Source organism: Hordeum vulgare, chromosome 1H, assembly GCF_904849725.1.
Source record: "Hordeum vulgare subsp. vulgare chromosome 1H, MorexV3_pseudomolecules_assembly, whole genome shotgun sequence".
In the NCBI taxonomy this organism is placed as follows: Eukaryota; Viridiplantae; Streptophyta; class Magnoliopsida; order Poales; family Poaceae; genus Hordeum; species Hordeum vulgare.
Window position 1 is genome coordinate 417,782,028 of NC_058518.1, and position 27,228 is coordinate 417,809,255.

Consider the following 27,228-nt stretch of genomic DNA (forward strand, 5'->3'; position numbering starts at 1 on the left):
TTAGTTATTATTATATTTCTTTGTTCATGATAATCGTTTATTATCCATGCTATAATTGTATTGATTGGAAACACAATACTTGTGTGGATACATAGACAAAACACTGTCCCTAGTAAGCCTCTAGTTGACTAGCTCGTTCATCAAAGATGGTCAAGGTTTCCTGGCCATAGGCAAGTGTTGTTACTTGATAACGGGATCACATCATTAGGAGAATCATGTGATGGACTAGACCCAAACTAATAGACGTAGCATGTTGATCGTGTCATTTTGTTGCTACTGTTTTCTGCGTGTCAAGTATTTATTCCTATGACCATGAGATCATATAGCTCACTGACACCGGAGGAATGCTTTGTGTGTATCAAACGTCGCAACGTAACTGGGTGACTATAAAGATGCTCTACAAGTATCTCCAAAGGTGTTCGTAGAGTCAGTATGGATCAAGACTGGGATTTGTCACTCCGTATGATGGAGAGGTATCTCGGGGCCCACTCGGTAATACAACATCACACACAAGCCTTGCAAGCAATGTGACTTAGTGTAAGTTGCGGGATCTTGTATTACGGAATGAGTAAAGAGACTTGCCGGTAAACGAGTTTGAAATAGGTATGCGGATATTGACGATCGAATCTCGGGCAAGTAACATACCGAAGGACAAAGGGAATGACATACGGGATTATATGAATCCTTGACACTGAGGTTCAACCGATAAGATCTTCGGAGAATATGTAGGATCCAATACGGGCATCCAGGTCCCGCTATTGGATATTGACCGAGGAGTCACTCGGGTCATGTCTACATAGTTCTCGAACCCGCAGGGTCTGCACACTTAAGGTTCGACGTTGTTTTATGCGTATTTGAGTTATATGGTTGGTTACAGAATGTTGTTCGGAGTCCCGGATGAGATCCAGGACGTCACGAGGAGCTCCGGAATGGTCCGGAGGTAAAGATTGATATATAGGAAGTCATGTTTTGGTCACCGGAAAAGTTTCGGGCTCATCGGTAGTGTACCGGGAGTGCCGGGAGGGGTGCCGGGGACCATCGGGAGGGGTGTCACGCCCCAAGGGGTCTCATGGGCTATGGGAAGAGATAAACCAGCCCCTAGTGGGCTGGAATAAGTTCCCACTAAGGCCTATAAGGTTTGAGAAGGAAAAAACACAAGGTGGAAAGAGTTTCCAAGTGGGAAGGTGGAATCCTACTCCAAGTAGGATTGGAGTAGGACTCCTCCACCTCCAATTTCGGCCAAACCTTGAGGGTTTGAGGCTGCCTCTTCCCTCCCCCTCCCTCCTATATATACTGAGGTATTAGGGCTGATTTGAGACAACTTTTGCCACGGCAGCCCGACCACATACCTCCACGGTTTTACCTCTAGATCGCATTTCTGCGGAGCTCGGGCGGAGCCGTGCTGAGATTAGATCACCACCAACCTCCGGAGCGCTGTCACGCTGCTGGAGAACTCAACTACCTCTCCATCTCTCTTGCTGGATCAAGAAGGCCGAGATCATCGTCGAGCTGTACGTGTGCTGAACGCGGAGGTGTCGTCCGTTCGGCACTAGATCGGAGCGGATCGTGGGACGGATCGCGGGACGGTTCGTGGGACGGTTCGCGGGGCGGATCGAGGGACGTGAGGATGTTCCACTACATCAACCGCCTTTCTTAACGCTTCTGTTGTGTGATCTACAAGGATACGTAGATCGGAAATCCCCTCTCGTAGATGGACATCACCATGATAGGTCTTCGTGCGCGTAGGAATTTTTTTTGTTTCCCATGCGATGTTCCCCAACAAGCATGAGGGCGTAAGCCAACAGAATTATGCAGCCCCTCGTCACGGACATTCAGAAGGAGAGCAAGGAGGAGGAAGGGGCAATCCCTTCAACTGGCATGAAAGGAGAAGCGCCGCGGAGGGAGATCTCTTCTGTGAGATTTGAGAGAAAGAGAGAGATCTCCATGGGAGAGGAACAAATGGGGCAGAAAAACTTCCCCCCACTTCTTATATGGCCCCCATGGCACGGGCAGGGCGGTAGTACCATGCTGGGATAGCGGTAGTACCGCTCTGATCTTTACGGTAGTACCGCTCGGGTTCTGGTAGTAGTACCGCTCAGGTCATTGCGGTAGTACCGCTCCCCCTGAGGTGAACAGATCTGAAGGTGGTAGTACCGCTTGGGTCATCGCGGTAGTACCACTCGAGTCATCGCGGTAGTACCGCTTGAGTCATCGCGATAGTAACGCTCCACGATCAGTAGTACCGCTCCGCGAGCGTTAGTACCGTGCGAGAAAAACTCTGAAAAATTGCAGAAATTGCCAAAACAACGAGAAAACACTACACATACCAGACAAAATTTAGAATAGAAAACCAAACAAAATACACGAGCTGGTATGTCATAACCCTCTTTTAGGGGGCGACGGCCGGAGCCACCTATGTTTGAGACAGATTGTATGACACCGTGAAGAATTATCCTTGGGTTCATGACCAAAGCTCATCTTTGAAGCACAAGTGCCATCTATGATGGCTAATGTGAAAGACTTGATCGATTTATGCATAATGGGGGGACGGAAAGTTAATTGTTTGAACAACACTCCCCCTATGTCCATGCCTACACCTAGAACAAGATATAATGCCGAGTGAGGTGCGGAGTGCCTAGTTTCAATCCATATTACTTGAATCAATGATACTTAGCTCATGCCTTAACTCCTGGAACCTTGCTTCATCTAGGGGCTTAGTGAAAATATTTGCAAGCTGCTCTTGAGTGTTGATGAATTTGACTTCAATATCTCCACACTTGATATGCTCACGGATGAAGTGATGACGAATATCAATATGCTTGGATTTGCTATGATGCACCGGATTGAGGGAAATCTTGATAGGACTTTGGTTGTCGCATAAAAGAGGCACTTTGTCACAAGTGACACCGTAATCCTTTAAAGTTTGCCTCATCCATAGCAACTGTGCACAACAACTTGCAGCTGCAACACACTCAGACTCGGTGGAAGACAGTGAGATACAATCTTGCTTCTTTGAAGACCAACTTACCAGCGAACGACCAAGAAATTGACATCCTCCAGACGTTGACTTCCTCTCCACACAGTCTCGTGCCCAATCTGAGTCAGAATAGCCCACTAGATTGAAGCTTGCTCCTTTGGGATACCATAGGCCAAAGTTTGGGGGTATGAGCCAAATATCAAAAGATTCGTTTAACAACCGCAAAGTGTCTTTCTTTTGGTGCAGATTGAAACCGTGCACAAATCCCTACACTCAACATGATATCCGGTCTAGATGCACAAAGGTAAGAGAAGGGATCCAATCATGGAGCAGTACCTTTTGATCCACTGCTTTACCATCGGGATCAATGTCAAGCTTGCATCTTGTTGGCATGGGAAACTTGATCGGCTTGACATCCTCTAGCTCGAACCTCTTGAGCATGTCTTGGGTGTACTTAGCTTGTTTGATGAAGGTTCCTTCTAAGCCTTGTTTAATCTCAAATCCAAGGAAGAACTTCAACTCACCCATCATTGACATCTCAAATTTCTCGGTCATTAGTGCAACAAATTCTTCATTGAAAGATTTGTTAGGACAACCAAAAATGATATCATCAACATATAGTTGTCATATGAACAAATTCCCTTTGACCCTTTTGGTAAAAAGGGTGGGATCGATCTTCCCAATTTCAAACCCACGATCTTGCAACAACTCGGTAAGGTACTCATACCACGCACCTGGGGCTTGTTTAAGGCCATAGAGCACCTTGTTGAGTTCTTATACATGATTGGGGAGATTGGGATGTTCGAACCCCGGGGTTGTTTGACATATACCAACTCATTTAAAGGCCGTTAAGAAATGCACTCTTCACATCCATTTGTTGTAATTCGAAATCATGATGAGAGGCAAAAGCAAGAAGCATGTGAATAGATTCAAGACGAGCAACAGGGGCAAAGGTTTCACCGTAGTTGATACCCTCGACTTGGGAGTAACCTTGAGCCACCAGCCTTGCCTTGTTTCGAACCATAATCCCATTGGCGTCTTGCTTGTTTTTGAAGATCCATTTGGTCCCAATGACATTATGTTCCTCCTTTGGTCTTGGCATTAACTCCCAGACTTGATTGTGCTCGAGGTTGTTCAGTTCTTCATGCATGGCCATAAGCCAATCCTCGTCATAGAGCGCTTCTTGTACCTGTTGAGGTTCACAATATGAGATAAACGCGTGATGCTCACAATAATTTGAAATTTGTTGATGAGTGGATACTCCCCTTTTTAAGCTTCCAAGCACATTCTTCATAAGATGTGATTTGACCCTCAGCTTGGATGCTATATTGGCTGCGCGTTGCTCTAGGAGTTCTGTGCTAGTTAATTGAGGAGCATCAACTTGATCACGTTGTTTGGCCTTGTTATTGGGTTTTGACCCTGCCTTGACACTACGACCCCTTTTAGGTGCCGCGGTAGGAAATTGAGGAGCAACCACCTGGTCAACTTGATCTTCATCTTGAGCAAGCTCACTGGTTTGTTCTTTATCTTGTGGCTGCTCTTGATCTTGATCTTGTGGTTGCACTTGATCTTGATCTTGATCTTGAGCAGATTCGAAACCTTGTGTTAGAACTTGGACATCACTTGGTGCATCACCATCTTTGTGTGGTTGATGTCGTCCTTGATTCTGTTCAACTAGTTGAGGGTCTTCACTTTGTTCATCGGAAGCATGTGGGGCTAGCGAGGGTGATGGCTCCACTTGAGTAGAGCATTGTCCTTCTTCTTCAGCCACAGGGGATTCCTCAATGGGGAGTATTTGACCAATCCCCATTCTTCTTATGGCTTGGGGAGGAATTTCATCACCTCGTCACAAAGACCACTTTGATCCACCTGGGAGCCATTATTTTCATCAAACTCCACGTTACACATCTCCTCAATGAGTCCAGTGGACTTTTTGAGGACACGGTAAGCATGAGAGTTTGTAGCATAACCAACAAATATGCCCTCTTGAGGTCTAGAAACAAATTTATCTAGACGAGCACCTTTCTTGAGAATGAAACACTTACACCCGAAAACCCTGAAGTACTTGAGGTTGGGCTTGTTTCCGGTGAGGATCTCATAAGGAGTCTTGTTCAAGCCTTTGCGGATATAGAGCCGATTGGATGCATGACATGCTGTGTTGATGGCTTCAGCCCAAAAGTTGTATGGAGAATTGAATTCTGCCATCATCGTTCTTGCCGCGTCCATCAACGTCCGGCTCTACCTTTCCACCCCACCATTTTGTTGAGGTGTGTATGGTGCTGAATATTGATGCTTCATCCCCTCATGACTAAGAAACTCATCCAGGGTGTAGTTCTTGAACTCGGTGCCTTTGTCACTTCTAATCATCAAAACATTTGCTTCATGTTAATGTTGAGCTCCATTTGCAAAGTTGATGACGGTCTGTTGAGTCTCGCTCTTCCTTTTGAAGAAACACACCCAAGTGTATCTTGAGTAATCATCAACAATCACCAAGCATTACTTTCTCCCACCAAGACTATCAAAAGATGGAGGACCAAAGAGATCCATGTGAAGGAGCTCCAAGGGCCTTTAGTGTAAATGAGAGTCGTCGGACGATGAGCAGTTTCATGAATCTTGCCTTTAATACAAGCACTGCAAGCATGATCTCTCGCAAAACTCACATTTGTTAGTCCACGAACATGGTCCCTTTGAGAAGACTTTGCAAAGATCTCATATTGACATGGGCTAGTCAGTGATGCCAAAGCCAGCCCACATCAACTTTAGCCATTAGACAAGTCGCAATCTTAGCGGGTCGTTGTGAAAAGTTCACCACATAGAGACCATTTTCGACACATCCAACATAGCCTACTTTAAGAGTCTTGCTCCACAAAAGGGCCACAAAATCAAGATTAAAGAATGTGTCAAAGCCCGTAATTGCAAGTTGACGAACAGAAAGTAAATTGTAAGCAAGGGACTCAACAAGCATGACCTTCTTAATAGATAAATCTTGAGAGATGACCACCTTACCAAATCCCAATACCTTAGACGTTGAAGCGTCAGCAAATTGGACATGGGTGGGCATAGATGGAGTAGGATGCACGTCCACCACCAAGTCCTTGCTTCCGGTCATATGATTTGTTGCTCCACTATCGAGCAACCATGACACACCAGTGGAAGCAAACTCCTGCAATAGATCAAGGCTTGGTTTTAGGTACCCATTTTTCAATGGGTCCTTTGATGTTAGAAACAAGGGTCTTAGGAACCCAAATAGCCCATTCAATGGACTCATAATAAGAACCAACAAATCTGACATAGACATGCCCATCACCAGCACGACATAAAACATAAGAAGGATTAAATTTGCCAGCTGTGTTGGTAGGGCTGGTGTTGCCCTTCTTGGCATTACCATCCCCTACCTTGTTCTTGTTCTCCTTCTGAGTCGCCTCACCCTCTTTGACAAAGATGTCCTTGACAGTAAGCGATCGCTTGTTCCTGTTCTTCCTTTTTCTTTTCGACTTGGATGTAAGTCCAAGTCCCTTCTTTCCTACAACTTCCTTTTGATTACTCAAAAGGTCGTTTAGGTTCTTCTCGCCTTGGATGCATGACACCATGCCCTTCTCAACTTGATCCTTCAACTTAGCATTTTCCTCCACAAGATGTACATGCTCACAACAAGGGTTAGTTGCACAAGCATTATCAATTAAAACGAAAGGAGGATAGGTAGAGGTCTCCTTGGTAAGCTTTTCTTGGAGTTGATCATGAGACTCCTTCAAGGAGAAATGTGCACCTTTCAAGACCTTGTGGGCCTTGTCAAGTGTATCAAAGTTTCCCTTGATTCTTTCATGGCCAACCCCAAGTGCAGCTTTTTCCGACTTAAGCACACGGGTAAGAAAAATTGCGTGATCTAACTCTTTTTGTGATTTGGCACAATCATCGTTGTGTGACTCCTCAAGAGCCAAATGAAGACAGTGCTCTTCTTCTAGAGCAATAGATAGTTCAGCAATCTCATCGGCGTAGTCACGACTATGTCCTTTCAACTCGAAGATAGTCTCCTCATGAGACTCAATGAAGTCATTAGCCTCACCCAGTTGTTCCAAAAGAGCAACAAAATGCTTCTTGGATTCTCCTTTGATTTTACACAGAAATTTGTCAAAATCATGCTCATTAAGTTCCATAGCATCACTATCATCAACACAGTTTAACAATGAGGGAGCAATAGTGATGGTGGTCATAATGTTGGATGTTACCTGATCGATACCTTTGGCCATAAGGCACTTGGCGATACAGTTGTCATTGGGGCCCCGAAGAGAGACACCTTGGGAGAGGAGGTGGCAATGGCTACAGTAGTTGTTGACATTGTATCATCATCATCATCATCATCGGAGGTGTACTCTTCAAGTGCCACCATACCCTTTGGTTGGGGTTTGACAAAGTTTTCTTGTTTGGGAAAGACTTGGCTTTGTCTTTGCGAATGAGCTTGCCACCGTTGTCTTCCCTCTTCTCATAAGGACAATCTGCCACGAAGTGACTCACATTGTCGTAGTTATATCATGTCCTCACACACTGCTTGGTCTTGGACCCACTCGAGTTATTCTTGGAGAAGTTGGGCCTTGAGTTTCTCTTGTTGCCCCAGAATTGCCTTGACGCAAGAGCCATGTGCTCGTGATAAGCATACTTAGTGTCTTCAGGGCAGCCGTCCTCTTCCTCTTCTTCTTATTCATCAGAAACAACCTTGGCTTTTAATGCAAGGTTGGGTGAAGTTGTCTTTGACCGAACGCGAGCAAGAGCATTATCAGCAGTCTTGTTCATGATATTCATTGCAATGAATTCATCCAACACTTCACCGGAGGACAAGGAGTGAAAATCTGGCCTTTGATGAATGACATATGACATGGCTTTGTTGAATGGCATGATGGCATTGAGAAACTTGCGCTTGATCCATGTGTCATCCGCATCCTTGCTCCCGTGATCCTGGAGAGCAACAGCCAGAGCAGTCACCCTTCGATAGAGATCTCGAGGGTCCTCATCTTCCTTCATCACAAACTCATCGGCCGCATCAAGAACCACTTCATAGTTGGACCGTTGAATTCTTGAGCTTCCCTTGTACAACACCATGATGTACTCCCAACAGTCCTTGGCACGAGTGAAAGGATGCAAGTGAGGAAGATCTTCAGGAGGCACTGCGGATTGAAGAATTAACAATGCAGAATGATTATATTGATTGTCCGCTTCTTCTCTTGGCGTGAGGTTGCTTGGGTCATGAGGGTAGAAGCCTTGCTCAATGATTGTCCATAAATTTGTTGAGCTGTGATCAAATGAGACTTAATGCAAAACACCGAGTTAACAAACTCCCCCTTAACAAGCTTAGGAGGAGGACCAAGATTATTAATATGCGGTGTATGAACCGGTCCTCCATAGACCGGGGGAGGTGGAACCGAGGCAAAGGTTCATGTCCCTTTAGCTACTTCCTTGGTGGAATTGGCCTCCGATTCCGAGTTGGTAGGTTTAACCACCAACGCGGGTTCAGGAGAACTTTTTAACCCCTCAAGCACCACTTTAAACATGGACTTGACTTCGTTCGCCAAGGATGACCTGAGGGAGGTCATAGCCTCATTCAAGTCGTCCCTTGTGACCGAATTCAAGGCCACGGCCTCGGGTGGTCCACTGACTCCCTCTTCATCGTCAACCATACTCTTCGGGGGGGGGGGGGGGTGAAACCCTTAATAAAGAGTCGTGGCTCTGATACCAATTGAAAGGACCGATATGGTTGACTAGAGGGGGGTGAATAGGCAAGTACCAATTTTTAGCTCTTCTTACCAAGTTAGAGAAAGCAACATAAAGGTTCTCTAAATTAGCTACTAGATGAGCAACCTATATGATGCTAACTACCATGACAACTAGTGCAAGCAAGAAATACATAGCAACAATAATATAGACAAAGTAAAGGTAAGAGATAACCACAAGTGGAACCGATGAAGGCGAGGATGTGTTACCTAAGTTCCTTCCCTTTGACAGGAAGTACGTCTCCGTTGGAGCGCTGTGGAGGCACAATGCTCCCCAATAAGCCACTAGGGCCACCGTATTCTCCTCACGCCCTCGCACAATGCGAGGTGCTGTGATTCCACTATCGGTGCCCTTGAAGGCGGCGACCGGACCTTTATAAACAAGGTTGGGGCTATCTCCACACAATGCTCGGAGGCTCCCAACAAGACCACGGAGCTTCACCACAATGGATATGGCTCCGAGGCGACCTCAACCGTCTAGTGTGCTCAAACACCCAAGAGTAACAAGATCCGCAAGGGATTAGTGGGGGGAATCAAATATCTCTTGGTGGAAGTGTAGATCTGGGCCTTCTCAACCAATCCCTAGGAAATCAACAAGTTTGATTGGCTAGGGAGAGAGATCGGGCCAAAATGAGCTTAGGAGCAACAGTGGAGTCTTGGAAGGTCAAAGGTAGGGTTCTTGGAGTGGAAGAACCCTTTATATAGTGAGGGAACAAATCCAACCGTTACCCTCACTTACAGCACCCTCAGCACGGTACTACCGCTTGGGGGTAGCGGTACTACCGCTGCCACTAGTGGTACTACCGCTTGGAGGAAAGTGGTACTACCGCCAGCCCCAGCGGTACTACCGCTGGGCCTGGAGCGGTACTACCGCTAGGTAGGAATAAAGCCACGGTAGTAAATATACTACTACCGGGTCTACCACCGCTGGAAAAGTACTTGCAAAACGTCCGACAAAGTACAACCGCTCAAAGAGAGCGGTACTAGCGTCTAGAAGCGGTACTACCGCTCAACTGGAGTGGTACTACCGCTAACCAGTGGTACCAAAGTTGTCAGAATCATGAATCGAGTCTTAGAATCTTACGACTTTACGATCCAAACTAGCCCCTCCGATTCTACGATTTTGTTCATAGAATCTAAGTTTCTACGATACTATTAGTTATGATTCTATGATTCACGATCCTACCAACGGAGCTCCGATCCGATTCAGAATCGCGATTCTGATAACCTTGAGTGGTACTACTGCTGGAACTTTTTGTAGAGGCTGGCAGAGACCAAACGGGAGCTCCATTGTTGTAAAGAAAAGGTGGTCGAAAGAAAAAGTGTGCATGTGTGAGTTGATTCCACCCAAACTTTTCCGACGCGAACCCCCTCTTAATAGTATGGCTTTCCTACTTCTCAAAACTACCAAAGAGAATCGTAGAATCCACCGTGCTTCAAAACCACCGAGGGGCGACGAATCGTCTTGTGCCTTGTCATGTATAATCTGAAATGCTCAATGCACACGATTAGTTCGCAGTGGTACTGTCATCAATCACCAAATTACTTAGGACAAAATATGCCCTAACACATTGGGGTAGGGGACCCGAGCTGTGGATCTCGGATGAGTGGTAACAAGAACGAAAGAGACAATGCTTACCCAGGTTCGAACCCTCTTGATGAAGGTAAAATCTTATGACATGCTCTTGTGTATACTGATGGAATAGTATCACATACATAATTGATCTATCTCGAGATCGTGAAGTGAGTAATGTTGTGTTCGAGTCCCTTGTACGGGCTAAACTCCACGGGTTATATACACATTGATTAGGATATCTAGGGTTACAAGGTCGGTATCTTAGGTGTGGGGAGAAGTCTTAAAGCACACATTAATCCTTCGACAGATGCAGTCTTGATCACATTAAATCGTACACTCTCCGAATCCCATCTTAAGAGGGCGAAGGAATCCCCGACCCCTAGTCAATGACACCACCAATCAGTGTTTAGAAAACATTGATTTATTTCTAAGCATCTTGTATGGGCAGTACTACGCGTCGACACGTCGGCGCGAACGCTCGCGCCGGTCGCAGTGCGATCGTCAGATCTGCGAGGGGGGCGTTAGATCTATCCATGCAACATTTTTACTTGATGCAGTAAATTTCGGCGCGATGCAGCAATTTTCGTCAACGGTTTGAAAAAAAAATACTTGTAGCAAAAAAAGTATCTACGTGATCGTAGCAAAGAAAAACGAAACTGATGATGCGTGATAGCAAAAGTCAAACGCCGGTTGTAGCAAATATCTACGTGAACGTGTATGCAACTTTTTTAATGAACAGTTACAGAAAAAAAATGATGCCGGTTGTAGCAAAAATTAACGCAGTTGTAACAAAAGTCAAACGTCGGTTGTAGCAAAAATTCAACGAACTCGAGTTGCAACCAACCATAGATGCAACTTTTTAAATGACAAAATATAATAAAATAACAAACATTTGAGGCCCTGTTTGGAACCACTCAAATTATATAATCCAGTTTTTATAATCTATTATGTCTCGAAACATGACAGATTATATTGCAGTTTATAAAAACTAGATGGCCAGATTATTAAAAATTCATAATCTACTCTACCCCAGCTAAAATCAGATTATGGATTACTAATGACCCATTACCCTTTGAAACTTGGAGATAATTACCTACTGTCACCGTCACCGTCCTCCAAACATGTCCAACTAGATTATTACCTTTGCAGTTAAAAAACAAAGGGCAGATATGTCATTGTACGATATAAAACCTGGATTACAGTTTATATAATCTGGCCTTCAAACATGCTCACCTAGATTATTTTTATAAACCATATTATATAATCTATCTTCATAATTCAGATTATGATAATCTATTGTGGTTTCAAACAGGGCCTGAAGCAAAATTAAACATGGTTGCAGCTAATAAAAAAAATGTTGCATAGCTGTCGCGCAGCGACCGGCCGAACGACGGCCGGCGCGCTGTGCGGAAGCATTTACCATATTGTATAGTACTGTATCAGGCCTAACTGAGTTCGCCAAAATAAGAATTTTTTTTTGAAGCATCCGGGCCCCTCCCACACTAGTCCGCCCCATCCATCATGTTCACCTCCATCTGCCGGCAGCGGCTCCTCCTCTTCCGAATCCATCAAATCCCTGGCGGCGGCGGCGGCGGCGGCGGCACAAACCCCCTCGAGCTCATCCCTGGCACCATCCCTCTAGCCCGCAGCTACACCTCGCCCGCCGTCAGCAAAGTCCCCAACTCGGAGCCCTGCCGCGACACCATTTCCTACCTCATCTCGTGCGGCCTCTCCCCCGCCGCCGCTGGCGCGGTCACCACCTCTCAACACCTCCGCATCCGCTCCACCGACAAGGCCGACGCTGTGCGCGCCCTCCTCAGGCACTATGGCTTCGCCGACGCTGACATCGTCCGGGCGTTGCGCAGCGCCTCGGTGCTTCTCGTCCTTGACCCCGAACAGATCCTCCGCCCCAAGCTCGACTTTTTCGCCTCCCTAGGCTTCGAGACCCACAAGCTCGCAACTGAGCCTTTGCTCCTCGCACGCAGCCTCGACAAGCACCTCGTCCCCGCCATCCAGTTCCTCCGCGGGATCATCGGCAGCGACGACGACCTCCGCCTCGCTTTCCACCGCGTCCCCCGCGCCCTCGCTGGGGACCTCGACAACAACATGCGCCCCGCCGTGGAAGCTCTCCGCCGCGGCGGCCTCACAGAGGCCAGCATTTCGAAGCTGCTCGTCATCCGGTTGGGCGTGCTCCTGTCGTCACCAGATCGCATCAGCGAAATATTCGATGAACTCAAGGCGATGGGCATGTCCACCTTGGACCCGCGCTTCCTCTACTGCTTCCGTGCGATGTCCGCTGTTAAGAGGGACTCATGGCTGCGGAAAATGGCATTTTTCCAGAGCTTCGGGCTGTCAGAGGGTGAGGTGCTGCAGGCTTTCAAGACGCAGCCCACCATTTTCCTTTTCACCGATGAGAGCATACAAAAGAAGGTCCGATTCCTGCTGGACGAGCTGAAGCTTGGAATAAGTGATGTAATTGCGCGGCCTGTAGTTCTAGGTTATAGCTTGGAGAAGTGCATCCTGCCGAGGTGCGCCGTGCTGAGTGTGTTGATGAGGGAGGGGAGAATTGGGAGAGATATCAAATTGCTTCAGGCATTGCTTGGCAGCTCCAGGAATTTCAAGGTCAGGTATGTGTTGAGGCATGCTGAGTATGTGCCAGATGTTGTTAAGGCATATGAGGGTAAGATCAAATTTGAAGGATTCAAGTAGGCTGGTCTTCTAGAATGATATAATTCTGGATTAGGCTTATGTTTCTAGTACCAATGTTAAAGATCAAGTCATGATCCATGATTTTAACAGTGCTTCATAGGACAATTTTGCCCTATTTGTAGCCCATGTTATGAGTATCAACTGCATTTGTAGTTGAACAACTGTCATTTTGCGTCCTGCGGCCCATTAAAATCTAGAAACACAGTAGCTGGTTTCTTGTTATCAGATTTTCTTGATCAGTTGATCTAGTTTGTTGAGCCAGTTCTTTTATCCGTTTATGCTTTTTTAGATTGATTACTCCGATAACTCTATGCACGACAAACATCACAATGGAACGTACCCTGTGTTGATCTTTACATCTTACCCTTTCCACTACTGATTTGAAGTCTCTGGTTCTTTCAAATAAATAATGTTGTCGTGTTATCTTGAGTAGAGAACTTGCATTTGTGATTTCCTCTCTCTAGATGTGGTGCTGATGTGTGCCAACAGATGTGTGTGTAGGTCTAAAGGCCATTTGCAAGTTCAACCCTGTAATGATGATGTACAAAATGGATTATGTGGGTCGGATCATGAACTTGCTATTTGGGCTAAAATATCGACATGTTCACGATAAGTAATACTCCCTCTGTATCAAAATATAAGACCTCATGGTAAGGTCTATCCTAGAGAGACAACTGTAGTGTCAAAAAATGGCTTATATTTCGATACAGAGGGGGTATTACATATGGTAAGGTATATCCTAGAGAGACCCCATACTTATGGCAAGGTCTATTCTAGAGAGAGCCCGGCTTCGGTACCCCCCCTCCCCCCCCCCCCCCCCCCCCCAAAAAAAGTAGAAGGATAGGAAGGTCATTTCCTTCAAACTTATTCGCGTACAGTATATACGTACGTCGCCACGTCGGCACCACTGACGTGGAAAACCGTCGCCTCGTCACGTCGCACCCCACGCCCCCGGGATGGAAAACCGTCGCCTCGTCACGTCGCACCCCACGCCCCTGATCCCGGTTGACTCGTCGTTCATGCTGGGCCAGCCCGTCGCTTGACCTAATTCACGTCGCCCACGGTTGACCTTGTCGCCGTCGACGCCCATGACGATCAGCCCCCGCCGCACCCTTCTCCACATCGCCGACGACAACACCGCCCCGTTCCGGACCACCACGTCGTCGCGGATCACCCCGCCGCCGGCCCGTCCACGCGTTCGCCAGTACCACCCATCTACACATCGCCGCCTATGACGCCGCCCCGTTCCCGGCAACCACTCTGCCGTCGACCCGTCCACGTTCACCGTTGTCGAACACCTGGCAATCGCCACCGACGACGTCACCCCGTTCCCGACCGCCACTCCGCCACCTCGTTCCCGATCACCAAGCCGCCGCCCCGTCAAGGATCATCCCCTGCCGCCGGAGTCATCGTAGGTTTGCGACCTAAGCTGTTGAAATAAAACCGAGTCTTATACAAAAATTTAATTGTAATTTTTTTATATCTTTGCTGATGTATAGTGCTTGACGTGTTTGAATGGAGGAGTAAACTGGTTATTCAAAGGATGAGTATGATATAGATACCGGTGATGCAACTGGTAACAGTTCTATTAATGATCATGATTATAATAGCGTCAATGAATCATGGTCTTCATATGATAATTTACCTTCGGAGGATTTTCAAAATAATGAAGATGATACATGCAGTGAAAACGTAAGTGATATATATTTAGATTTTTAAGTTTGTAAAATACAATACAATATTTATTTCATATGTGTATTTATTGTACAGGAAGATGTGGATGTTGAGAATGCGAAAAATAATAAGGATGACTTTTTCTACGATAATGTAAATCAGGTATGTTAAATCATTTTTGTACGGTAGCCAGTAGTGTGAACTAGATTATGATAGAGCATAACTCTCATGGTTTTTTATGTATTTTTTCAGAAGGACATAAATGATTGTATCGATGATGACGGTGAAGTAGAGATTGACATTGCGGAGACTGAGAAGCTGGAAAAGATGTTGGATACGCATTGTAAGGTTATGGAAATGACATTTAAATCCCAAGGGGATGCGTACATGGTTCTACAACAATCACGCAAAAGAGCGTGGGTTCGACATCATGAAAGAGAAGGTGAAACGAGGAAAAGGTCCTGCAGGAATTATAAGGTTCAGACGGTTTGTTTGCTTCAGAGCAGGAAGACGACGGAGGAAATTCATAATCATGGATGGCGCACCCGCAGGTTAATGGGGGAGACTCGTTGCGATTGCGGTGCGCACTTGGTGGTGAAACTAGATAAAGCCCGTGGAGTTTGGTTCGTCGCGGCATTTTTTGATGAGCACAACCATGACCTCGCTTGACCCGATGAGGTGCCATTTTTGTGATCACATAGACGGATAGATGATTTCCAGTAGGCGGAGATTTTAGCACTATCAGGGAAGGGGATCCGAAAGCACATCATAGTTGATAACTTTATCAGCAGATACGGTTCGTATGATAAATCCGGACTTGTGAGGCGTGATGTGTACAACCTATGTTGCAGAGAGAAAAGGAAGCTCCTTGCTAAAGGTGATGCTGACACGGCGATTGGTATAATGAGGAGTAGAAAGGAGAAAGATTCAGACTTCTTTTTTGAGTATATGCTGGATAAAGAGGGGAGATTGAAGAGCATGTTATGGTGTGACGCACAGTCTAGGCGAGACTATCAGGATTATGGAGACGTGGTTGTGTTTGATAGCACGTATAAGATGAACAGATACGGTATGCCGTTCATCCCATTCGTCGGTGTTAATAATCATCGTTGCACCACCGTGTTTGCTTGCGCCATTGTGTCCGACGAGACCGAAGGAACCTATGTGTGGCTGCTCGAGACCTTTCTGAAAGCAAATTGTCAGGTAAAACCGAAATCAGTAATCACAGATGGAGACGCTTCAATGATTCGAGCTATTCGTACTGTTCTTTCAGATATTTTCCATCGTCTTTGTTCATGGCATGTGGAGAAAAATATGCAGAGGCACCTTTATCACAAATCATTTATGGAGTTCAAATCACTGATTTATTATGCGACCTCGCGAGCCAACTTTGAGAAGAGATGGAATGCTTTCATTGTTAGGTGACAGACACCTAAAACTGAACAGTGGCTTAACAGGATGTACAGAAAGAAGACACTATGGACAGCGTCATATCTTTCAGATGGATTCTTTCTTGGTATGCGTAGCAATCAGAGAAGCGAAAGTCTGAACTCCTCCCTTCATCTCCATTTGGACTATGGTATGACTATTGTTGATCTGGTAGTACATTATGAGAATTGTATAGATCGCCTACGTGAGAACGAGGCGGAAGATGATTGCACTGCTAATCAGTCACTTCCACCATCAATTACTGCATATAAGGCTATTGAGGATCATGATGCCCTTGTTTTCACTCCAGCTAATTTTTATATTCTGCAAAAAGATCTTTTGAAGTTGGCAGAATTGGAGATATTTGAGACGCTTGTGGGAGTTCAGCGGTCTACTTATATTGTCACATGGAAGAATAATCACAAGTTGAGGTATGATGTTATATATGAACCAAGTAATTTAGATGAAACGATATCATATAGTTATGGAATGATGGTTCGAAAAGGGCTGCCTTCCAAACATATTTTCTTTGTGCTGGTGAATGTTCTTAAATTGTCTGAAATACCAAATTGTTGTGTGCTACGTCGGTTGACGAAACATGCGAGACATGGATTGCCTGCGCAGCGCAGGAGTGATCTGTTTGGCTGGGGTTGGTCAGGAGAAGAACAACGTTCTTGGTATAGTAGGCTTAGCATAAAAGACGCACAAGCTTTCCATGTTGCATCAAATGATACCTTCTTGTTCGATGATTTGATGAAGTGTCTCGATAATATAATATTACAGAGAAAGATCCCACTTGAAGAAATAATAGGCCAGAGAAGGTATAAGAGGATGATTGGAAATGCACCTGAAGAAAGTGGAGGTATTATTGGTGATCCTCCGAATATAAGGTCCAAGGGTGCACCTAAAAAACCAAGAAAGGTGGTCCAGAAATTATGAAAAATGATAGACCAAAATCTTTTAACGAAAAATATTTTGGTCCTTTGTGCAGCCTATGTCACAATCCGGGTCATAACAAGGCAACATGCAGTAAGAGGTACGTTTTACACAAATTAAGTTTTTCAAATGATGTATTTTATTGACTTTATTTTCTAAAAAATATTTTATATTTATTATGTAGGTACGAACGGTAGACATGATGCTTCATTTGTTAAAAGAAGACAATATGAGACATTTGTTATTTCAATAAAATTATGTTATACTTGAAATATTATATTTTGTGTGATGTGAAAAATGTACCGTCGCTACAGGGGCTGGGACGGCACAACGACGACTACATCAACACAGCGACGGGGCTGGCGCAGATCGTCGCTACAGGGGCTGGGACGGTACAGCGACGTAGCGACGACCAGAACAACACAGCGACGACCAGAAAAACACATATGAGACGTACAATCATGACCGTAAAATCAATACGAACTTAATTCATTGAATACCAAAAAAATTATCTTTCAAAGTATATTGTATCATTACAATTCAAATAAGTATCGAACACATCAGGAAAACCTTCTACAGGACAAAAGCCCTGCGTGTTATACAACTTAAGCTTGCGAAATAAGTCTCAATACTTTGTGCTTCACTTTCTCAAGAATGTTGTCCTCTGAAAATATAAGTTCAGCAAGAATTTTACTCCTTGATTCATTAATTTCATCCTGGTCAAATGTAGATGTCCACTTTTCTCGATCCCAATATTTGATACATCTCAGAACGAACAACCCGCAAGAAACTCTAAAAAAAGCGTTATGTTAAGTAATGATTGAATTAAGCTTATTACAATAAAAGTGTGATAGCATTTATGACTTACCCATCAGTTTGTTTTGGCATTTCATACTCCACAATGGGCCATGCAGAGGCATCAGGAAATTTATTTTCAACTTGTTTATTGGCAGCCGCAATATCTATAGCAATTTGTGCTTTCTGATAAAAATAAATTTAACGTTATCATCATACATGTTGCAACACGGTAGAAAGTATGTAACGAAGAAAAGAAAACATACCATAGTGAATGGTTTTACGAATATTTCTGTCAATTGGACCAAGTGAATCAAGAACTTGAAACTCTTTCTTAGTGTTGTGCATGAGAATAGTTATCCACTGATTACCATTCAAGTTCATAGAAAAATAAGCCTACGAAAAAAATCATATTAACTTTGTAAATAAAATGTTAACTTTATTAAGAAAACAATACCTTGTTTGTGCTGAAATACTCGTCCATGACTCTAGTGATAGTTGTTGTTCTTTTTACCAAAAGCTCCATCTTGGTCTTCCTGCCTGTCACGTGACCAACTGCTCGGTCTAGAACCCATTTCGACACCCATGTCGATAATATATGACGATCTGTTACTTTAGAACGCTTCTTAATTTGTTTACAATAAGCATTTATAATCTGTAAAAACAATGCAATATTAACTTATAAGTTCATGGTCATACGCGAACCGAAAAATAATTATAAGTAGTAGCACTTACAGCGCCACACAACCACTTCTTTTTTAGATGTCTCCAAGCATATCTGCGGTACAAATGTCTACATCTGGTGCGGGTATCTTAACCACTACATCTTTCCTATGTTTATCATTTTGTATGAGAGTGTTAATATAAGCATTTGCAGCCTCCACGTGCTCTGTATCCAGGTACTCCGTACTAACCATAACGGCATAATTTCCAAACAAAGCTGTATAACAATTTAATTACAGTCACATATAACTATGAAAAAACTAACAATTGTAATCTAAGTAATACTTACATTTCTTTACACGTTTCGGCCCATACATTTGTTCGTAAGGAAACTGTAGCCATCTCGAAGCTTTGCGCACCCGCTTGGCATCATGTACATCCTCATTCAATTTGTCAATGGTAGCCTCGGACCCCATTGGAGAAACCTCATTTTGCATATCATCGAGTATTAAAATGCCACCATTCTTTGGGGTTCGTGTAACCTTAGGGAATTCATTTGTTGGTAACGAAGATGACGATCTCAGAGGTGAATTGTTACCATTAACAATGAAAGGATCATTTGGGGTACCTATCCCCGATCCATTGATGCGTGCGCCGGTGTCATGATTCAACTCCTCATCAATAGGCATGTTCGTGAAAGATGCATTATTTTTCTCTTCCTGACGTTCACTGCTAGCAGTCCCCGGCAACGGCACTAGAAGAATGTTGTTGACGTGTTCCTGACTTGATGCCTCCCCGGCAACGGAGTCAGAACTGCTCCCAGTTGCTCAACAATTAGCAATTGTCTTGCAATTGCCCACCAGCACGTGGGTTCACGGCAGTTTTTGAGGGTAGAGTATTCGACCCAAATTTGTTGGTTCGCCGGATAGGAAGTGAGAGGATACTCTCAAGTATTAGCAGCTGAATGTGTCAGATTCAACCACACCTGAAAGATTAGTATATGCAAGCAAGGTATCAGCAGCAAAGTAGTATGATAACAACGGTGTCATAAACGATCTGTTGACAGCAGACTATTCCTAACGATTGTATCAATGGCACCAAAAGTTGCCCGTGGACGGGAAATATTCTTTCCCGTCAATGTCGTGCGAACCAGTACTGTAGCAGGTAGCAGCAGTGTAACGAGTAACAACAGTGGCAAGGAACAGCAGTACTGACAACAGTAGAAAGTAGCAACTGTAATAACAGCAGCGGATCAAAGCAAGTAACAGCAGCAACAACAGTAGTAACAGCAGCAGAGCAAAACAAGTAACAACAGCAGTGGGACAAACTCATAGGCAATGGGTCGGTGATTTGTTTGGATGATATTCATCATGCAACAGTTATAACACGGAGAGGTATGTGGCTAGCTCCCGTTCGTCAGTGTGATGCAGGCATGGATTCCGTGTGTCGTCATACGTGCTTAGGGAAAAGAACTTGCATGACATCTATTGTCCATCCCTCCCGTGGCGACGGGGTCCAAAAGGAAACTACAGGATATTAAGGTTCTCCTTTTAATAAAGAACCGGACCAACGCATTAGCACTTGGTGAACACATGAACTCCTCAAACTATGGTCATCACCGGGAGTGGTTCCGGTTATTGTCACTCCGGGGTTGCCGGATCATAACACATAGTAGGTAAGTACAACTTGCAAGATCGGATCTAAAACACACATATATTGGTGACAACATAATAATTTCAGATCTGAAATCATGGCACTCGGGCCCTAGTGACAAGCATTAATCATGGCAAAGTAGTAGCAACATCAATCTCAGAATATAGTGGATACTAGGGATCAATCCCCGTCAAAACTAACTCGATTACATGATAGATCTCATCCTACTCATCACCGCCGAGCGAGCCTACGAATAGATTACTCACAAACGATGAAGAGCTTCATGGAATTGGGGAGGGGAGAAGGTTGATGATGACGATGGCGAAAATTTCCCATCTCCGGAGCCCAAAACAGACTCGAGATCTGCCCTCCAGATGAAGAACAGGATGTGGTGGCGCCTCCATATCGCAAACGCGACGAAATCTTCTCTCTTGATTTTTTCTAGGACGAAAGTGAATTTATAGAGCTGAGTTTGGGGGCGGCAGAGCCACGTGGGCCCCACAAGCTTGCTAGCCGCCACCAGGGGGTGGCGGCTACAGGGCTTGTGGCCCACTGGCCCATCCCCTCCGGTGGATCTTTGCGCAGGTATTTTTTTCCACAAATATTCTTCGTAAATTTTCAGGACGTTCCGAGAACTTTCATTTCTGCACAAAAACAACACCAAGGCAATTTTGCTGAAAACAGCGTCAGTCAAGGTTAGTTCCATTCAAATCATGCAAATTAGAGTCCAAAACAAGGGCAAAAGAGTTTGGAAAAGTAGATACAATGGAGACGTATCAACTCCCCCAAGCTTAAAACCTTGCTTGTCCTCAAGAAACTCAGTTGACAAACTGAAAGAGAAAGAAAATCTTTGACAAACTCTGTTTGATCTTGTTGTTGCAACTATGTCTAACTCATAACCAGAATTTCCGCAAGATCACAAGTTAACCACATAAGCAAGTGACACAAAGGTCTCACGGTAAACTAATATCAATGGCCTAATCAGCTAACGAGCAAATAATAATGAGTTTCAAATACCAACAATTCAATCAAAACAAGCATGAAGCAATATGAATAGGTGGTATCTCGCTAGCTCTTTCTGAGACCGCAAAACATAAATGCAGAGCACTTTCAAAGATCAAGGGCTGACTAAACATTGTAATTCATAGCAACGAAGATCCAGTCATAGTCATACTCAATATCAATCAAAAGCAAAGCATAAAAATGATAGAGGTGCTCTCTAATTGGTGCTTATAAAAGAAGAGGATGACTCAACAGGAAAATAAATAGACAGGCCCTTCGCAGAGGGAAGCATTGATTTGCAGAGGTGCCAGAGCTCAAGCTTTGAAAACAGAGATAATAATTTTGGGTGGCATGCTTTCATTGTCAACGCAATGACCAAGAGTTCTCAATATCTTCCATGCTACTCATGCTATAGACGGTTCCCAAACAGAAAAGTAAAGTTTTAACTCCCCCACCACCAATCAATCACACTCCATGGAGAGCCGAATCCTCGGGTACCGTCCATACTAACATCAATCCGGGGGAGTCTTGTTTTACAGTTATGTTTTCGATTTAAGCGTGGAACTGGGCATTCCAATTACCGGCCCCTTTCTCGTGAATGACAGCGAATAAACACATGTCGAGGATAACACGCCTAACATGGAAGATACCAATAGCCCCCTGTCACCACATGAGCGGTTCGGGCATGCAAAACAGATTATTTCTTGAAGGTTTAGAGAATGGCACATGCAAATTTACTTGGAACGGCAGGTAGATACCGCAAATAGGTAGGTATGGTGGACTCTCATGGAAAAACTTTTGGGTTTATGGAAGTGGATGCACAAGCAGTATTCCGCTTAGTACAACTGAAGGCTAACAAAGGACTGGGAAGCGACCAACTAGAGAGCGACAACAGTCATCAAGATGCAATGAGTTTGACTAACATTGAATGCAAGCATGAACATGATATAAATCACCATGAACACGAACATCATAGAGGCTATGTTGATTTTGTTTCAACTACATGCATGAACATGCGCCAAGTCAAGCCACTTGAATCATTCAAAGGAGAATACCATCCTATCATACTACAACATAGTCATCTCAAAATCTATGTTGGCATTCAAGACAAACCATTATAAGCTCTTAGCTAGTTAAGCATGGCATAAGAAACTATGATCTCTAAGTTGTCATTGCAAACATGGTTCTCTCATAACAAAGCTGAATCAGGCATGACAAGTTAGTCATATTTACAAAAACAAAATAGATAGAGTTCATACCAGCTTTTCCAGTCTCAGTCACTTCATCATATATCATAATTATTGCCTTTCATTTGCACGATCGAACGATGTGAACAATAATAAGAGTGCTCATGCAATGGACTAAGCTGAATCTGCAGGCAAACACAAAGGAGAAGATAAAGTAATATGGCTCTTTGAAAGCTAAACAGGTATGCATGCAAGAGCCACTAAACATTGTAACCAATATCTTCTACCTTGACCCAAAGAAAAAGAAAAATATTTGCATGGGGAAATTCCCAACAAGCAAAAGAAGAAAGAAAAATCTTTTTGGGTTTTCTCAAAAGGACACAAAACAAGAAAACAAGAAAATGAAAATAAACTAGCATGGATAATACAGTGGCAAAGTGAAAACACTAACTAACAAAGTGAAAGCATAAGTATGAATGTAAGGTCAGTGAGAACACGTACTCCCCCAAGCTTAGGATTTTGCCCTAGCTTGGTCTACTCCCAAGGCGGGAAATAACCAGCTCCGGGATACTCCGGAGCGGACTATGGATGCCACTGCTGTGAGAGCTCCTCTGGCTCCCACTGATAAACTGGCGTCTGGTACTCGACTGGCGGCTCGGGCACGGGCACCTGTGGTTGGGCCAAGCCCCAATATGCGTAGATGTCCGAGGGCATAATAGTGTACCTGCCTGCATGAAGATAGAACAAAGAAGGAGCACGCAAAGTAATAGTCTCTCGAGTACCCTGACTAAATACTAGGTTATAAATCATGCGTCTACTAGCATCTCTATCCAGAAAATCATGACGAACCATGCTGTCATAATCCAGATATTTCTCAGGAAGAAGCATCTCTCCTTCCTCCCCTAGTCTAACGGGTATCTCAAAGTGTCTGGCAAGACGGGTAGCATAGATACCTCCATAGACGACACCCTTGGAACGGTTTGTGTTCAATCGCTGAGCTACTATAGCACCTAGGCTATAAGTCTTATCGTTATAAAGGCCTTCGCGCAAAACCGCAAGGTCTGGAGAGCTAAGTGATCCAGCCTTCCCACGGCCAATCAAACATTTTCCCACAAATAATGAGAAGTACCGAAGCACAGGAAAATGTATGGTAGCAATTCTAGCGTGAGACACTCCTCTCTCCTCTCCAACAACAATAGTACCAATGAAATCCTCCAAGTCCCGTGGACGAGGGTCACGGATATCCCCAACATAAGGTAATTTGCATACATTACAAACATCCTGTAGTGTCATGCACTGGGGGATGTCGTATAACATGAACTCAACCATGGGAGGATTCTTCCTAGGATAAAATTTGAAGATTTGAACGAAAATATTGGTGAGGAGGAGGTATTGTGAGCACTTATCTTCAACGAACGCAGTAAGACCTGCGTTCTCCACCAAGTAATAAAAGTCTTCATAAAGCCCAGCGGCGCGCTGCTACTGCGACAACAGACCTTCCCTGGTACGGCGCGAGGAATCCTGCTGCTACGGCTACGCCTTTAGGGACTTCCTTGGCAAATATGCAAAGGATTTCCCCGTGGCCTTGGAGCCTTGCGTTGGTGTTCCCTTGAAGAGGAAAGGGTGATGTAGCATAGCGACGGTAAGTATTTCCCTCAGTTTGGAGAACCAAGGTATCGAACCAATGGAAGATCTCGTCAAGTCTCAAGTACCTGCACAAACACAAAGAGCTTGCACCCAACGCTATGAAGGGGTTGTCAATCCCTTATAGATTGTTTGCAAAGTGAGAACTGAAAGCAACAAAGTAAACAAGCAAAGTAAAAGTGAAAGTGGAAACGATAGTTGTGAATAGACCCGGGGGCCGTAGTGTTCACTAGTGGCTTCTCTCATGAAAGCAAGTAGAAGGTGGGTGAACGAATTACTCCTTGGGGTTACGGCTTGAAGAGCCTCTCAAGAACCTCCTCATCTTTTTCCCTTTTTAGCTTTGAAAAATTCTGAAATTTTTAGAGACTTCGAAAGAAAAGTGAGTAAGAATTAACCCAACCCGTAGCAACTACTCCTACTAATGCCTAGAGACCGTATCACACGCTAAAACTACTTGGGACCAGCTAAAATCAACATTTCTAGCTCAAGAACAGGGTCACCAAGGTAGCAAGAATATGCGAAGGATAAAGCAGAGCAAAAACTAATTGGATCAATGGAGGAGTCACTTACCAAGGAGTAATTTCCCCAAAACGGTTCGGAGAATGGTGCTTTGAGCAAGGAGATCGAAAATCACAGCCAAATGAGCAAGAACACGGGTTTGAGCTGCGAAACAATTTTTTCTGGAGGTGGAAGAAGAGGATGGGAGCTGGAATGAGTGGAGGGGGGGGGGGGTCCCTGTGGGCACCACAAACTTGCTAGCCGCCACCAAGGGGGGCGGTGGCTGCAGGGCTTGTGGCCCACTCGTGTGGCCCCCAGGCGAGCTCTCAGTCCCAGTATTTTTCAAATATTTCAGAAAAAATCATACTAGATTTTCAGGGCCATCGGAGAACTTTTATTTTCGGGGTATTTTTCTCCGGGACGCTAAGACAAAAAACAGGAAAAACTAAACTAAATCAATTTTGAGATCGTTTGGAGTTAGTCTTACAATCGACTTCTCTAAAACGGCGTCACGTGGGGTAACAAATCCTTCATCTTGCCACCTTTGTTGATTTTTTTAATAATCTGTTGATTTTTTCTTTTTGTAGTTTTCTAAATTTTTCATTTATTTCTAATAATTTATGGAAGTTCTAATTTTTTAAAATAGTCAAACAAATTTAAAATATTACGAAAAATAATACATAATAACTTCGATAAGTAACTTAGATAATATAATAAAATTCGATACATAACTTAATAAAACATAGTTCACGATTACATTCGAATATAACTCGATTTTAATTAAAATGGCTAAAAAAAACTGATCGGACTCGTCGACGTAGACGATGTCCTGCCCAACCCCCGTGCCGCCCCCGTCCGAGCCGTCGTCGTCGTCGGAACTGACGGCGAGGCCGTCCCAGTCGACGTCGTCGTCGCCGGCGACGGGTTGCGGGTCCGCCGCTCCCATAGGCTGCGCCGCTTGGATGGCCGCCGTGATCTCCGCCTCCTCTCTCGCCGCCTCCGCTGCCGCGGCGGCGGCCGCCGCCTGAGAGGCGCGCAAGGCGACGAGCAGCCCCGACGTGTTGCCGGGGTCGCCGTCTTCGCGGAGGACAATCTGCTCCGGTGGTAGGTCGAACTCCTCGGGAACCGGCGAGGCCGCCTGCGGGGGCTGGGGGACGGCCGCCCGTCTCCTCGGGTGGAGCTGGGCGACAACGGCGTAGTAACTCTTACCGTCCGAGAAGGCGTGACGGCCGCGGCGTTATACCGGCCGCCATGGTGGGTGCGAAGCTCCTCCGTCGTCGGCGGGTCGCCCTTCGTCGGGTAGCCGTCCTTGCTGATTCGCCACGGTTTCGCAAGGCGGCAGCGCTGCGGGACGAGGAGCCCGAGCCGGTGGAGCTCCTCCGTCGCTGGCTGGTCGAGGCTATTCGGCCAGTTGCTCTCCGGGGCACTGCCGCCGCCGGAGCTACTCTCGCCAGCGTGGGCCATCGTCGTCGGAGGAGGGAGGGAGAAGAACGTCGGGCAGAGAGCGTCGTCGTCGGAGGGAGGGAGGAGAACGTTGGGCAGCAAGGGGGAGGAGGACGTCGAGAAGAGATGGGGGCCGACGTGCTAGGGGCGCCGGGTTTTATAGCGCAGCGGGGGGGGGGGGGGAGGGAGGTGACGGGGTAGGTGGCCGGCGTTACTCCGGGGGAGTAAACGCGGTGCCTCGGGAGCGCGGCGGGCCCGCGGTCAATAGCCCGCGTCGCCTTGGGAGACGGCGGAGACCGACGGTCAGTTGGCGGCGCTGCCAGGGAACGAGCGCCCGAGGCACTCACGACGCTGCCGCCATTAATGGACCCCTCGGGAGACGGCGAAACGACGGAGCGCACTGACGCGGGTCGGTATTAACTGCTCACCCGAAACGACGGGACAAACTGGCGACGCGGCTGCGCGATTGAAGGCGGCGGCCTCAGGAACCGACGACGCGGCAGGCCTCGGGAACCGACGGACGAACTGGAACCTGCCACGTCATGACGGTTGGCGCGCTGACGACACGTCACCCCGGCAGCTGTACGTCGCCAACATTTTCGAAGGACCGTCCTGCCCTTTGTTATGAAGAGGTATCGGCTCATCTCGGCCGTCGTTGTGTTGGGGGGTGTACCGAAGCAGAAGTGTTCTAGAGAGACACTCCTATTCTTCAAACAATGACCTTTGCCCTTGAAGCTTGATCGATTTCCTTTCTGTTTGCAATTGTATCAACTGCTTCAGATTTCACAGAACAAGTTGTGGAAAATATAGAAGGGTAAGCCAGTCCAAAACTGGAGTTGCTGCATGCATTATCAGGCACAAACACTAATATGAATTCTCTTGTCCCGGATCGCCGAATGTGTATATTGGTATGTATACAAATGTTATACCTGATCGAGGGCAGGATCAAACAAGAATCAGAGAGTTTTGAGTCTCCATACTTGGCCTTCTGTTGTGTCCTTCGAGAACATGGATCTAACGCTGATCTGGCATCTGTTAATGTGCATCATGCCATTTTTATGAATGTTTTCAAAACATTTGATGTTGTTGAGACTTTGTAAGCTGCTTTGATCCGTTTGATCTTATGAAATGGCACTGCTCATTTCATGGTAATGAAACTTCTGTTTTTATCTACAATACCTGCCATTTTCATGGTCATTATGCTTGAGTGCATTGGCTTCTGAAACTACAGCAGCTGCTGGAAGGATGCAAATGACAGGCTAATGAATGCATAACTGAAAC

At 45.4% G+C, this 27,228-nt stretch overlaps 2 protein-coding genes across 2 annotated transcripts; both read left to right on the plus strand.

Moving 5' to 3' along the window:
- The first annotated feature begins 11,807 nt into the window (after positions 1-11,807).
- LOC123412583 lies at positions 11,808-13,246 on the plus strand. The gene has a single exon (XM_045105536.1). The coding sequence runs from the start codon at positions 11,837-11,839 to the stop codon at positions 13,022-13,024; it is 1,188 nt and encodes a 395-aa protein (XP_044961471.1). The 5' UTR covers positions 11,808-11,836; the 3' UTR covers positions 13,025-13,246.
- Positions 13,247-13,858: 612 nt separating this feature from the next.
- LOC123412593 lies at positions 13,859-17,334 on the plus strand. The gene is made up of 4 exons (XM_045105547.1): positions 13,859-14,716; positions 14,795-14,860; positions 14,951-17,162; positions 17,247-17,334. Exon 3 carries the CDS (start codon positions 16,157-16,159, stop codon positions 17,063-17,065), a length of 909 nt encoding a protein of 302 aa, XP_044961482.1. The 5' UTR covers positions 13,859-14,716; positions 14,795-14,860; positions 14,951-16,156; the 3' UTR covers positions 17,066-17,162; positions 17,247-17,334.
- Positions 17,335-27,228: the final 9,894 nt, after the last annotated feature.